At 58.5% G+C, this 12722-nt stretch overlaps 1 protein-coding gene across 2 annotated transcripts; it reads left to right on the top strand.

The window, feature by feature from the left end:
* Positions 1-9651: 9651 nt before the first annotated feature.
* Positions 9652-11689, top strand: LOC4335345 (UDP-glycosyltransferase 92A1). Of its 2 annotated transcripts, XM_015779537.3 has the most exons (2): positions 9652-10926; positions 11017-11689. In XM_015779537.3, the coding sequence occupies exons 1-2, from the start codon at positions 10079-10081 to the stop codon at positions 11555-11557; spliced, it is 1389 nt and encodes a 462-aa protein (XP_015635023.1). In that variant the 5' UTR covers positions 9652-10078; the 3' UTR covers positions 11558-11689. The 2 variants fall into 2 exon arrangements, with proteins under 2 accessions (XP_015635023.1, XP_015635022.1); XM_015779536.3 differs by having other exon boundaries at positions 9887-11689.
* Positions 11690-12722: the final 1033 nt, after the last annotated feature.

Genomic DNA, 12722 nt, shown 5'->3' with positions numbered 1-12722 from the left:
GAGATGCGGCCCCTAGCGAAGAGGATCGGCCCCGCCGAAAGGTGCAGCGGCCCGTCTACTTCGTTAGCGAGGCCCTCCGGGACGCTAAGACCCGATACCCTCAGGCCCAGAAGATGCTTTACGCTATTCTGATGGCTTCGAGGAAATTGCGCCATTATTTTCAGGCGCATCGGGTCACGGTGGTTACGTCTTACCCCCTCGGCCAAATCTTGCATAACCGAGAGGGTACTGGACGGGTGGTGAAATGGGAAATCGAACTCTCTGAGTTCGATTTGCAATTTGAACCACGCCACGCGATCAAGAGCTAGGCCCTCGCCGACTTTGTGGCGAAGTGGACCCCAGCTCCCGAGCCCGTCTCCGCCCCCGAGGCCAGCTCGGGCCCCTCGCAGCTGCCTCACACCGCCTACTGGGTGATGCAGTTCGACGGCTCCTTGTCTCTTCAAGGCGCCGGTGCGGGGGTCACGTTGACCTCGTCGAGCTGTGACGTCCTCAGATACCTGGTCCGCCTCGATTTTCGGGCAACCAACAATATGGCAGAGTACGAGGGACTCCTTGCGGGACTCAGAGTGGCAGCTGGACTGGGGATCCGCCACCTCCTGGTGTTAGGCGACTCCCAGTTGGTCGTCAACCAGGTCTCCAAGGAGTACCAGTGCTCTGACCCGCAGATGGATGCTTATGTGCGCCAGGTGCGGCGTATGGAGCGCCATTTCGACGGGATAGAGCTTCGGCACGTGCCCAGACGGGATAACGCGGTCGCCGACGAACTCTCAAGGCTCGCTTCCTCGCGAGCCCAGACCCCACCGGGCGCCTTTGAAGAAAGGCTTGCTCAGCCGTCGGCGCGACCCGACCCCCTAGGGGAGACGGACGCGCCTGAACGGCCCCCGAGGCCCGTCGGAGTCCAGGCCTCGGGACCCGAGGGGAGCGTTCCCGGCTCTCCTAGATTGATTGCTTGGATCGCTGAGATCCAGGCATACCTCGTAGATAAGACTCTACCCGAGGACCGCGAAGGGAGTGAACGCGTCCAGCGCATCTCCAAGCGCTACGTGCTGATGGAAGAGACCCTCTATCGGCGCGCGGCTAACGGAGTCCTCCTGAAGTGCATTCCTCGGGAACAAGGCGTCGAGCTTCTTGCCGATATCCATGAAGGCGAGTGCGGAGCCCACTCCGCCTCACGCACCTTGGTTGGCAAGGCCTTTCGCCAGGGTTTCTATTGGCCAACGGCTCTCAACGATGCGGTTGACCTGGTCCGGCGGTGCAGGGCGTGCCAGTTCCACGCCAAGCAAACCCATCAGCCGGCCCAGGCCATGCAGACCATACCTCTTTCATGGCCGTTTGCTGTTTGGGGGCTCGATATCCTGGGTCCGTTTAGGTGGGCCCCGGGCGGTTTCGAGTATCTGTATGTCGCTGTCGACAAGTTCACTAAGTGGCCCGAGGCTTACCCGGTCATCAAGATCGATAAGCACTCCACGCTTAAATTCATCAAGGGCATCACTGCTCGGTTTGGGGTGCCTAACCGTATCATTACGGATAACGGCACCCAGTTCACTAGTGAGCTCTTCGGCGACTACTGCGAAGATATGGGCATCAAGCTCTGCTTCGCCTCTCCCGCCCACCCCAGAAGCAATGGCCAAGTGGAGCGCGCCAACGCAGAAATCCTCTAGGGCCTCAAAACCAAAACCTTCAACATCCTCAAGAAGCACGGCGACTCGTGGATCGAGGAGTTGCCAGCGGTGCTCTGGGCGAACCGAACCACGCCAAGCCGAGCAACCGGGGAAACGCCTTTCTTCCTCGTCTACGGCACGGAGGCGGTTCTCCCATCCGAGCTCACCCTGAGGTCCCCTCAGGCCGTCGCAGAGATGACCTCGACTACTTGGAAGAGCGAAGGCGGCGCGCGGCCCTCCGAGCCGCGCGCTTCCAGCAGAGCCTGCGGCGCTACCATCAGCGCCACGTCCGGGCCCGATCACTCTGCGTCGACGACCTCGTCCTACGCCGCGTCCAAACGCGTGCTGGACTGAGCAAGCTCTCACCAATGTGGGAGGGTCCGTATCGAGTGATCGGCGTCCCCCGGCCAGGCTCCGTTCGGCTGGCCACGGGCGACGGCACAGAGCTGCCTAACCCGTGGAACATCGAACACCTTCGTCGCTTCTACCCCTAGTGGGGGTCGGGTGTCAGGTCTCGGGCTCGGGCCAACCCCGCGCCCCCCCAAGGCGTGCAGGGTTGGCCGGGGGCTACCACATGCATATCCTTATCTTTTTTCTCTTCCGTATTTCAATAAAAGCATTTTCGATTTCCTGAGGACTGTGTCTGTGCCATCGTTTCCTTTTGAAGAATCTTGGCTTGAATTAGCACGCTCGTGCTCGACCCTACCCTCGGTGGCCCGGGCCGGCTAAAATCGCCAAACGGGGCCCAGAACCGAGCCGTGCCCTGGGGCGTGGTGAACTCCGGGGGGGAATCGGCAAAGGCCCACAATCGGGTCATCCATAACCCTCGGTCACCATGTTCCCGGCCTGGCCAGTCTCGACACGTGGATCTCCCCAGGCACTAGCCCCGACCCGCGCCATTTGAGGTTGGGACCTGGGCACGAGCCCTCGTTCAAGCCAAGACACAGAAGGACCGCGGCACAGACCACCCTCGTCTCATACACACAACAAACAGAGTTGACACAAAAATTTCCTCTTTATTTGATTGCAGATTGAATTAGTTTATACAAGAAGGGGGCCCGAAGGCCTCAGAAGAAGAAAGAAAAAGCTATTTAAGATTGGCGGGGGCCTGGGGGCTCACGCCGACGCGCCCGGGTCGCCGGCCTCGTCGTCGCTGTCGTCCGCACCACCGTCACCGCCCTCCTCGTCAGAGTCGAGGGCGAACGCGAGCCGAGGGGCCGTACCCTCGAAGCTGTGGACGATGTGGTCGGCGGCGTCCCGGACCTGCGCGCGCGCGCCATCCTCGGTTCCAGGAGGGAACTCGTCCAGCGCTGCCCATGGGGAGAAGTCAGGGTCCCTGGCCTGGTAGCTTGCCAGTACGAGCTCCATCGCCCCCCGGGCGAGGTCCCTCGAGGATGACTTGATCGTCTCCTCGAGCTCCTCGGGGAGCCGCTGGAGGGTCCCGGCCATCTCTGAGAGGCGCTGGGCGAGGCCCCCCTGGTTGGCAGCGTATTTCGCGGTCCGCCCGCCCCAGAGGCCCGCCTGCCGGCTGGCACGGTCTAGACGGGAGACGGCGTCCCGAAGCATGCCGGGCCCTACCTCGCCTGCCAAGCGGAGGGCTTCGACCTCCCCGGCGGACGAGTCCAGTGCACCCTGCAGCTCGGCGATGGTGTGTTCGGCGGCTGCGAGGCGGGCGGCTAGGTCGCCGTCGCCCGCGGCCGCCCCGCCGCTGCGCGCTCTCGCGTCCAGCTCCTTCGCCCGCGCCTCGAATTCAGCGGCCCGCTGGTCCAGTGCGGCCCTCTCGGCGCGGGCGCCTTCCAGATTCAGGCGCGCCTGCTCCTCCCGCCGCTGCGTCGCGGCCTCGGCCTCCTCGAGAGCTCGCTTCCGCTCAGTGAGCTCGTCCTCGCGGAGGCGGAGTGCGGACTCCTCTTCGGCGCAGGCGGCCTCGTGCGCCGCCAGCGTTGCCTCCTGGATGGCGACGGCGGCCTCGCGACCCGCCAGTTCCCTCTCCTTCGTGTCCAGGGCGCGGGCGCGCTCCTCCAGCACCGTGGCGCGAGCCTCAAGGGCCTCTTCGCGCTGCCGGGACGCGTCGAGCTTCTTCTCTAGCTCCGCCGCCCGGCTCCCGTATTGGAGGTAGAAGTCGTCTCGCGCCGCGTTGAACACGGCGGTGGCGATGAGGGCAGTCTCCCGCTCCTCCTCCACCTCCCTGGCGATCTCCGCCAGCTCCCTCCGATGGGCCTCGAGCTCTGAGGTGTGCCGGCGGTGTGCCTTGCGGCCCGTCTCCACCATGGCCTCCACCGAGCGTCGCCCCTCTTCGACACGCGCCCACGCCGCGTCGAGCTCCGCCCGCTCTGCCTGCAGGACCTCCATCTGGGCACTTAACCCGTCCAACACCGTGGTGTTCGTGGCGGCCAAGGCCTGCAGAAGGGGCTCCGCGCTCAGTGGGGCAGCGGAAGGCATGGGGGAGAGTCGCCTCGGTAAGGATGCCGCACGGCTCGGCCTGCCGATCGACGTGCCGGACTCGGGGACGTCCCCCGAAGTTGGCTCATCCTGAGCGTCGCCCGAGGGGTCGGGCCCGAGCGGTGCGCCCGCGGCCTCGTCGTGGGAGGACTCGGAAGTCGTCGTCGCCTCGGGCGGAGTCGGGTCGGGGGCTTGGCAGGCCGCCTGGCGTGCGCGCGCCGCCTCCGTCTCCCGGACGGACTCCTCGGCCCGGCGGAGTCTAGCCTCCTCCCGAACGGCTTCCTCAGCCTGGCGAGCCCGGACGGCCTCCTGGGCAGCTTCCTCGGCTTCCCGGAGGCGGTCTGCGGCTTCTCGCCGGTCAGCTTCCCGCCTCCGGGCCTCCGCGGTCGCCGTCTCCTCGGCCTCAGACCGGCCGGACTTGGAATGGCGGGAAGGGCGCGACGGGATCTCGCTGAGGCAGAAGAAAAACCAGAAGATGAAAAACGGGTGAGTAAAAACTTGCCTTGGGAGATGGGAGAATGAATACAGCCGCAGTTGGCGCGGGGACGAACCTGCGAGGAGGTCGGCTAAACGACCACCTTGGGGGGGAGATGAGGTTTCCCCGGCATGGTTCGGTCCCCCCTATCTTGCGGAGCCGCTTCTTTTTTCGCTCCCCCTCGGGCTGCGACGTCGGCACAGCACCCTCCGGGCGCCTGCTGCTGGCACGCACCGCCCCGCCCCCTCGGGGAGGAGATGGGGAGGGGGTATCCTCCTGTTTCCTCTTCCCCCGGGCGTCGGCAGGGCGGCTGCCCCCCGGGCCCCCGTCACGGGGCCCAGAAGCACGACCCCCTCCCGGGGTAGATTGCTCCCCCCTTCGGCTCCCGCCCGCGCCATCGTGGCCTCGAGGAGCCCGCTCCCCTGACGCCCCGACCGCCTGCATGATGGTCAGGATGTTGGCGCGCTCTGGATCGCTGCAGAGGGGGAGGACACCTTGGGGGATGAAGGATGCCTCCACGGAGCTGAGATTCAGCACCCGTTGGATCACCACCTTGAAGTCTTCAGGGACCCAGTCCCATTTGACCCCCTGGTGGGTCCTCATGTAGTCCTCGGACCCGGTGTACTCCCAGGCGCCCCGGGCGCGCCGCTGGAGCGGCGCGATCCGGCGACGAAGGTAATCGCCGTACACCATGGCCCTCGTGAGCCCCTGGGATCGCAGACTAGCCAGGCGGTCAAGAACGGCGTCGTAGCCGTCTCCCAGATCTACCGGCGCCCGCCAGCTGGAGGCCTGCGCCGGGGGCTGGCTCAGAAGTCGGAGGCGCGCTTCGTCGGCGAGAGGGGTGTAGAACTAGTCGCTCTTCCAGTCGTCCCACTTCTTGCGAAGGACGCAGGGAATGTAGCGGTTCAGCACCGGCCCCCGCGGCGGGAAGTAGCAGCCACCGACTACCGACGGTGGCGACACCGGCTGTACGGTGAAGAACCACCGGAATAGCCGGAGAGATGGGTGCACCCCGATGAACATCTCGCACAGGTGCGCGAAGATGGCCAACGTCATTACCGCGTTGGGGGTGAGGTGCGCCATCTGGAGATCATAAAGCTCCAGAACATCCATGAAGAAAGAAGAGAATGGCGGGACCAGCCCTGCCATTGCGAAGGAAAGGAAGAATACGGACCGCCCCGGGTAGTGTGGCGCCGGGCGTCCCTCACCCAGCGCAACCACCTCCCGGCCGGTGGCAGATTCCGGCATGAATCGGCGCGGCAGCCCGGCCTGCCTCTCGCTCACGATGCGAGAAGGCGGCAGCACGCTACCGTCGAGCGGTGCGGAGCCCCGTGCCATGACGCCGGCAGAGGAGGGGATTGAGAGCGAGTGAGTGCGGCGAGGGTAGGGCACAGGAAACGAGAAGTTAGAGCGCAAGCGGCGAAGGCAAGGGGAATAATGGCGAAGAGGAAGGAAACGAATCTCTTCCTTGGCGTCTTTATACCCTTGCCAACGCTATGCCCGGCTCCTCGCTTCCCGCGCCCACTATCTCGCCCCCTCGTTTCTCGCGCCCACTACTCCACTAATCCCGTTCGCCCGTTTGCGGCGCACGAGGCGGATGTGCGGCCGTGACAGTCGAGATGGGACATATCGTGCGCGCGTTAACTACGCTCGCCAACCGATGCACCATCATCACATCTCTAGGCGAAACGAACCGGCTCGTCCCGATTTGCGTGCTACTCAAGTAATGTAGCGGTCTTGAAGAAAGCCGCTCATTATTGTCGGTCGGTTTTCCCTTGCCGATGCGCGCGATTTGCGACCACTGGATTCCTGCTCGCCTGTAGAGACCGGCCCCACCTGTCACCGGGCCTAAGGAGTGGCGTCACGCCCGAGCGTTTTCCTCGTGGAGGGCGATCGCCCTGGCATAACGCCGGGGGCTACTGTCGGTGACATGGGACCGGGGTTATCTTGACTAGAGGTTTGGGGCAGCCGCGGTCACCCACGTGGCCTGACCCCCTCGGGGGGGTCGGGCCCGAGGGTGATGTGGCCGCCCCTCCCTCTGTCTCCCCGAGGGGTCGGGCCGCTCCCGTTTCGACCCCGAGGGCTGGGGCGCCCCGACCCCCTGTGGGTTTGGCGCCACGTGTGTGGGTTAGGTGAGCACAGCGGCGCTCACCTAACCGCGTTTATCGCGGGTTGGACGAGCGTCCCACACCGCATTTAATGCAGCGCAGCACACTCGTTCGGTCCGTGACAGGTCACAGTGTGTGACCGGTTACAGACCGGTCAGATCGCGGGTTAGGTGGCAACAGGCGGCCTTTCGCACGCCTCGCCCCGTCCCGTCGGAATGATGAGAGCCCCTAGGCACTCGTCCCTAGCCGGAGCCGGCGTGGGAACTCCTAGAGTTAGCACGTCAGTCCCGGCTAGATTCATACCAGGCTTCATCGCAACCATTACAAGGAAGTCATTTTACGAAGAAGGGCTGATGGGTGGCATGCTAAACTGACGCGTGGTAGACAAGAATGACCGGTTTGTGACTAGTCTGACGCCGGTCACGTCATTAGCAAACAACCGTGCTCCCACGTTGCACCTGCTTCCGGCGGAGTGGAGGTTGGTATGACCCATCCCATCGGAGGGTCATTCGGAGAGCAGCCATTGCAAATCTCCGCCCATTAATGAAGGAAGGACAGGGTTATCCCGGTGTCAGGCGAAGGTACGAGCCAAGTTTTGGTTAAAGTAGGATGAGTCCCCACCCAAAAGAAGGGTAGGTAGAAATGGTATATGTGGTATCCCCTTGAGATATAAAAGAAGGACCATGCCTACCAAGAGAGGGGACTGACGGACTAACGGACTGGAGGGAGCTGAAAAAGAAGAAAGAGGAGAGCAGAGCTCGTAGAGAGAAAGAGTGAGAGGGTCTCTAGAGTTTGAACTCTTTTGATCTCCAGCTCCTTGTAACTCCTTCGTACATAGATCCACCAGAACACAGGAGTAGGGTATTACGCTTCTCAGCGGCCCGAACCTGTCTACATCGCCCGTGTCTTGCGCATTTGCTCTCTCGCGAAACATTCCACAGATCGAGGGCTTAAAACCTCACCTAGCGCCCTCGGCCGAACCGGCAAAGGGGGGCCCGCGCGGTCTCCCGGTGAGGAGCCCCAACGCTCCGTCAATATATATATATATATATATATATATATATATATATATATATATATATATATATATATTATGGGACGTATGAGTATATTTTATACCAACTGGAATAAAACCACAGAGAAAAACTCACAACACTTCTTGAATTTCATCTGAGCGCTTGGTCCTAATAAGGATCGGTTAGCTCGAGCAAGTTCATCAAACACCACATCGATTATAATCACAGCCTTGCCACCAGATTTTATTCAATATAACACCTGAAAGCTAAGATGTTCAACCTCGGCTCGGCGCCATCAAGTATAGTGCTGAGGCACTGTTTATTTTTAAAATTTAATTTTACCACTATTTCTTCTTAAAATTTAGTTTTACCACTATTCTCTACTGTCAAAAAAAAAACGGGCAAAAAGAATCTGTCCGATCCAAAACAAAACGGCCGAAAAAACCGGGCGAAAAAAAAGAAAAGAGAAACCAAATCGCGAAAAAAAGAAAAGAAAAATGAATCCGATTCCGCAGTAAAAAAAAAAGGGCGAAAAGAAATAAAAAGGGAATCTTTCCGATTCTAAAAAACAAGCGCAAAAAAAAACAGGTGAAAAAAAGACCGGAAAAAAAGCGATAAAAGCAAAAGATCAGAAAAAAAAAAGTCCAACTCCTCCGGTGGAAAAAAAGAGAGAGAAAAAACAAAAAACGAAGAGAAAAAAAACTTCCATCGACAAAAAAAATGTCCGACTCTAAAAAAATCCGACTCCTCGGTGGAGAAAAATAAAGGTGAGAAAAAACAAAAAAAGAGAAAAAAAACTTGTACTATGAAAAAGAAAAAAAAACATCCTCCGCTCGCTCCGTCGTTCCGCTCGCTCGTCGCCGGAGAGGAAATGTGATCAAGAGAGAGGGATTTGGGAGCTAGGGTTTTGCCCCTCTCCCCGGTCGGCGCTTCATCCGGTGCGGGGACGATTGGAGCCGTCCATTAAATCGGACGACTCAGATTCGCCCAGCGTCAGGCCGTTGCTGCCGTTGATTACGCTGCGCCCAATGGACCGCGGAAGTGCATCGGACCGTCCCCGCATACGTCGGCCGCGCTCAGCTGCTCAGCTTGCGGGCCGTCGAATTGACTCTAACTCGCTGAAGATGGGCCAGCTCAAGTTTAGGCCGGCTTGGGAAGACCTAGGCCGAAAGCAAAATTGATCAAACAATGTGGCTCACATTTTTCAAATTAAAGTCCGTTGGATAAACTCTTAAGTAGTCTAGAAAAATAAATCTAGAACTAAATCCTAAATCCTATGCTAATTGATCAAATTAGACTCGGTTCTACCTATTTATTAATGTATCAAATTAGACTTGATTTTTACAGATTTAAGGTTTTCAAGGTGCAACACTATCAAACGGTGTTTTTGCCGTTGCAACGCAATGGCACTATTGCTAGTTATTCTTAAAATACCAGTCGGGGCAACCACAAAAAGGCCAGGTCGCCACCTTCTGGCCGAGCCCAGCACAGCTAGCAGCCCACAGCCAAGCCAGGCCGGCTAGGACGCCTGCTGGTCAAGCAGCCAGCCAAGCCAGCCAAGCCGTGCGCCCATGCGGGCCATGCCTGCCTTTGCCTTGCGCCGCTGCTCGTAGCAGCACGAGCTGCCGCCGCTACACCGTGACGAACCAGTCTCGCGCTCAATCGTGTGGACTGTAGCGCCAGTGCCGTGAGCCGTGTCGACCGTGGTCGCCCTCCAAAGTCTCGCGCCGACGCACGCCCACGACCGCGAGCATGATGCAGCGCCGCGCCTGCTATACTCCAGTGTGCTGCTCCTGCGCACTCGTCGCCACACCACGCCGGGCAAACGACTCCGTCCCATCACGTCGCCTCCGGTCCCGCTCTTGACCACCGCCCGCCCTCCAAGCCGGAGCCTGCCGTGCGCCGCTGCCGCACGCAAAGCACCACGTCGCACCCGAGCCGCGAGCGACGCCGACGCCTCCCTCGCATTCGCATCAGCCCTGTGGCGCAAACAGGGCAAGGGCCCTTTTTCTGCCCGGAATCGCGCTGCGTCGTACCCCGACCATCAAATCCAACGGCCCCACCTCACGTCACGATCTCACGGACAGGAAACCAAAGGACAAGTCCACGACACCATTGCTTCCCTGCCCCATCCCGCGTCGGAAGCCTTACCAACTGCCCCACGCCGCGAGATCGTCGTTCATCCCAAAGCCTGTCTGCCAACTGCCAAGCGCATCCTTCCCAGCCTCGCTCCCCACCCTATCGTTCATCCTGTCCACCCAGAGCCATTGCCACACACACACCGACCGGTGCTGTCGTGCTTCCTCTCCTTTCAGACAAAGCAAAAATTTAATTTCCTTCCAGTGGAGAACCTCGAAGTCAAAGAACAACGTGTTCACCATGCCCAGCGATGGCAGCTTCCGCATCGTCCTCTTCCCGTTCCCGGCGCAGGGCCACTTCTCCGCCTTCCTCTCCCTCGCCGCCCACCTCCACGACGCCCAGCCCACGGCCGACATCACCATCGTCTCCACCCCGCGCAACGTGGAAGACCTCCGCCGCCGGTCGAGCTCCCAGACGCGGTACCTCCGGTTCCACGCCCTGCCGTTCGCGCCAGCCGAGCACGGCCTGCCCGGAGACATCGAGTCGACCGACGCCGTGCCGCTCCTCCACTTCATCACGCTGTTCGAGGCCACCGAGTCGCGCTCGCTACAGGACAGCTTCGACAGCTTCGTCCGTGACTTGATCACCGACGCCGGAGCGGACGGTGCCAGGGTCTGCGTCATCGCCGACCCCTTCCTCGCGTGGACGACAGACGTCGCCCGCCGGCGTGGCGCCGCGCACGCCATCTTCGTCTCCTGCGGCGCGTTCGGCAGCGTGGTGTTCCACTCGCTGTGGAACCACTTGCCGCACCTGCGTGCGCCCGGTGACGACGCGTTCTGCCTCCCGGACCACCCGGAGGTTACTGTCCACCGGTCGCAGCTTCCGCCTTACCTACTCCACGCCGACGGCACGGACCGGTGGTCGGCCCACCACCGCCGGCAGACATCGGCCGGGTACGACACCGACGCGATTCTCATCAGCACGATGGAGGAGTTGGAGACGACCGGGCTGCGCATGCTCCGGAAAACGATGGGCGTCCCGGTCTATCCCATCGGCCCTCTAGTGCGTCGCCGGACGGAGCACTCCGATCACATCGGTGACCATAACGACGATGACGTCAAGCGGTGGCTCGACACCCGAGAAGAGAGGTCAGTGCTGTACATCTCATTCGGGTCTAATAACTCGCTAAGGCCTGACCAGATGGTTGACCTCGCCATGGCACTGGAGCTCACCGGCAGGCCGTTCATTTGGGCTATCCGTCCGCCGTTCGGGTTTGACATCGAGACCACCAACGGCCGCGAGTTCAGCGCCGAGTGGTTGCCGGAAGGGTTCGAGGAGAGGATGCGTGCCAAGAACATTGGGCTTCTCATCCACGGGTGGGCTCCGCAGGTGAGCATCCTCGCGCACGCGTCCACCGGCGCGTTCCTGAGCCACTGCGGCTGGAACTCTGTGCTGGAGAGCATGGCGCACGGCGTGCCAATCATCGCGTGGCCGCTCACGGCGGACCAGTTCTTCAACGCCCAGATGCTGGAGGAGTGGGGCGCGTGCGTGGAGGTGTCCCGCGGGAACTGGCCGGACTCCCCGGCGCTGGAGCGTGAGAGGGTGGTCGAGGTCGTGGAGATGGTGATGGGGATTACGGCGAAGGCGGACAAGATACGACAGAGTGTGAAGCAGATTCAGGGGATGATTGGTCGAACTCTGGAGGACGGTGGTTCGTCCAAGACAGCATTGGAGGAATTCTTGAAGCTGCATGGTCACATTATGCTCATGAAATGCTGACGCCGAGAGAAATAATTTTCTGTTTTAGCAATTTGCCCAACCTTGAAACGTGGTGCCTGAAATAACCTATTATGTGTTCTTGAATAACGCACGCATTTGGGTTTTGTATTGGAAAAGCTAATTTCGCAAGAAGGTTAATACACAACAGCTATAGCATTGAAAAATGGTAAAGCCTTGTCCGCGTATCAGCCACGCTTCGCAAGGGAAGAAAATTTGGTAGGAAGTCAGTCTCTCTGCTTATCGAAGGACGTTGCCACGTATACAGGGAAACTGTTTTAACAGCTTGAGTGGACATACACCCGTTTATTGCGCGTCATCTAAATAGTTATAAAAAAAATTAAAAAAATATGAATAAGATAGATCAATATGTAATATATCAATCCACAAAATGCAAGTTAAAATTCAACTTCTACAAGTTTATTATCTATTATCTATCTATTATATACTAAAAGTACATTAAACTTCCTACAAACTTTCCTAAACTGCCACGTGTTATTTCTATAAATACTCCTCAATCGCTACGTGGCATTTTAATAGATGGGTGGACCCATTATTTTTTATTATTAGATTATCTTTAAAAAAAGAAGCCCACAACCCAACTCCCTCCTATCCCCTCTCCCACCGGCCCACAGTACTACAACTACGTACGGACATACACGTAGTATGTACGCTTCCTCCTCTAGTACTACATCTCTCCTTCCTATATAATCCTATTCTATTCTATAGCTAATAATTTCTGAAGGTAGCTACTAATTTTAATGTAGAAAAAATATAAAAGAAATGAAACAACTTACTGTCCATTTCCATTTCCAGAAACCTACTATCTTAAACATTAGATTTGAAGTGTAGATAATTCAAACTAGTGGATCCATTAATTTGAACTCTCTCTCTCTCTCTCTCCCCGAGTCGCCACATGTCACTTTAATAAAATAGAAAAATCTGACCATCAATTTACATATAAATTGGTGGACCCAATAATTATGTTAGATTTTTCTTTCCACTAAAATAAAATCTCCCTTCGTCCACATACGCCTCCACAACGTACGCACTATTCATCTTCACAGCAATGTAGGTACGATCCCTCCGTTTCCTTTCTTTTCCTTTTTTATTTCCATGATAATTAAAATTAAAAAAAATAGAGGCCTAAAATGTGCATTAACCTACT

This window comes from Oryza sativa, chromosome 4, assembly GCF_034140825.1.
Source record: "Oryza sativa Japonica Group chromosome 4, ASM3414082v1".
Lineage (NCBI taxonomy): Eukaryota > Viridiplantae > Streptophyta > Magnoliopsida > Poales > Poaceae > Oryza > Oryza sativa.
The sequence above is the reverse complement of the archived record's forward strand: the minus strand, read 5'-3'. Positions and strand labels throughout refer to the sequence as shown.

Excerpts from the sequence above, each read along its gene's own strand:
- LOC4335345 (XM_015779536.3), top strand. The coding sequence starts at position 10,079 with ATGCCCAGCGATGGCAGCTTCCGCATCGTCCTCTTCCCGTTCCCGGCG.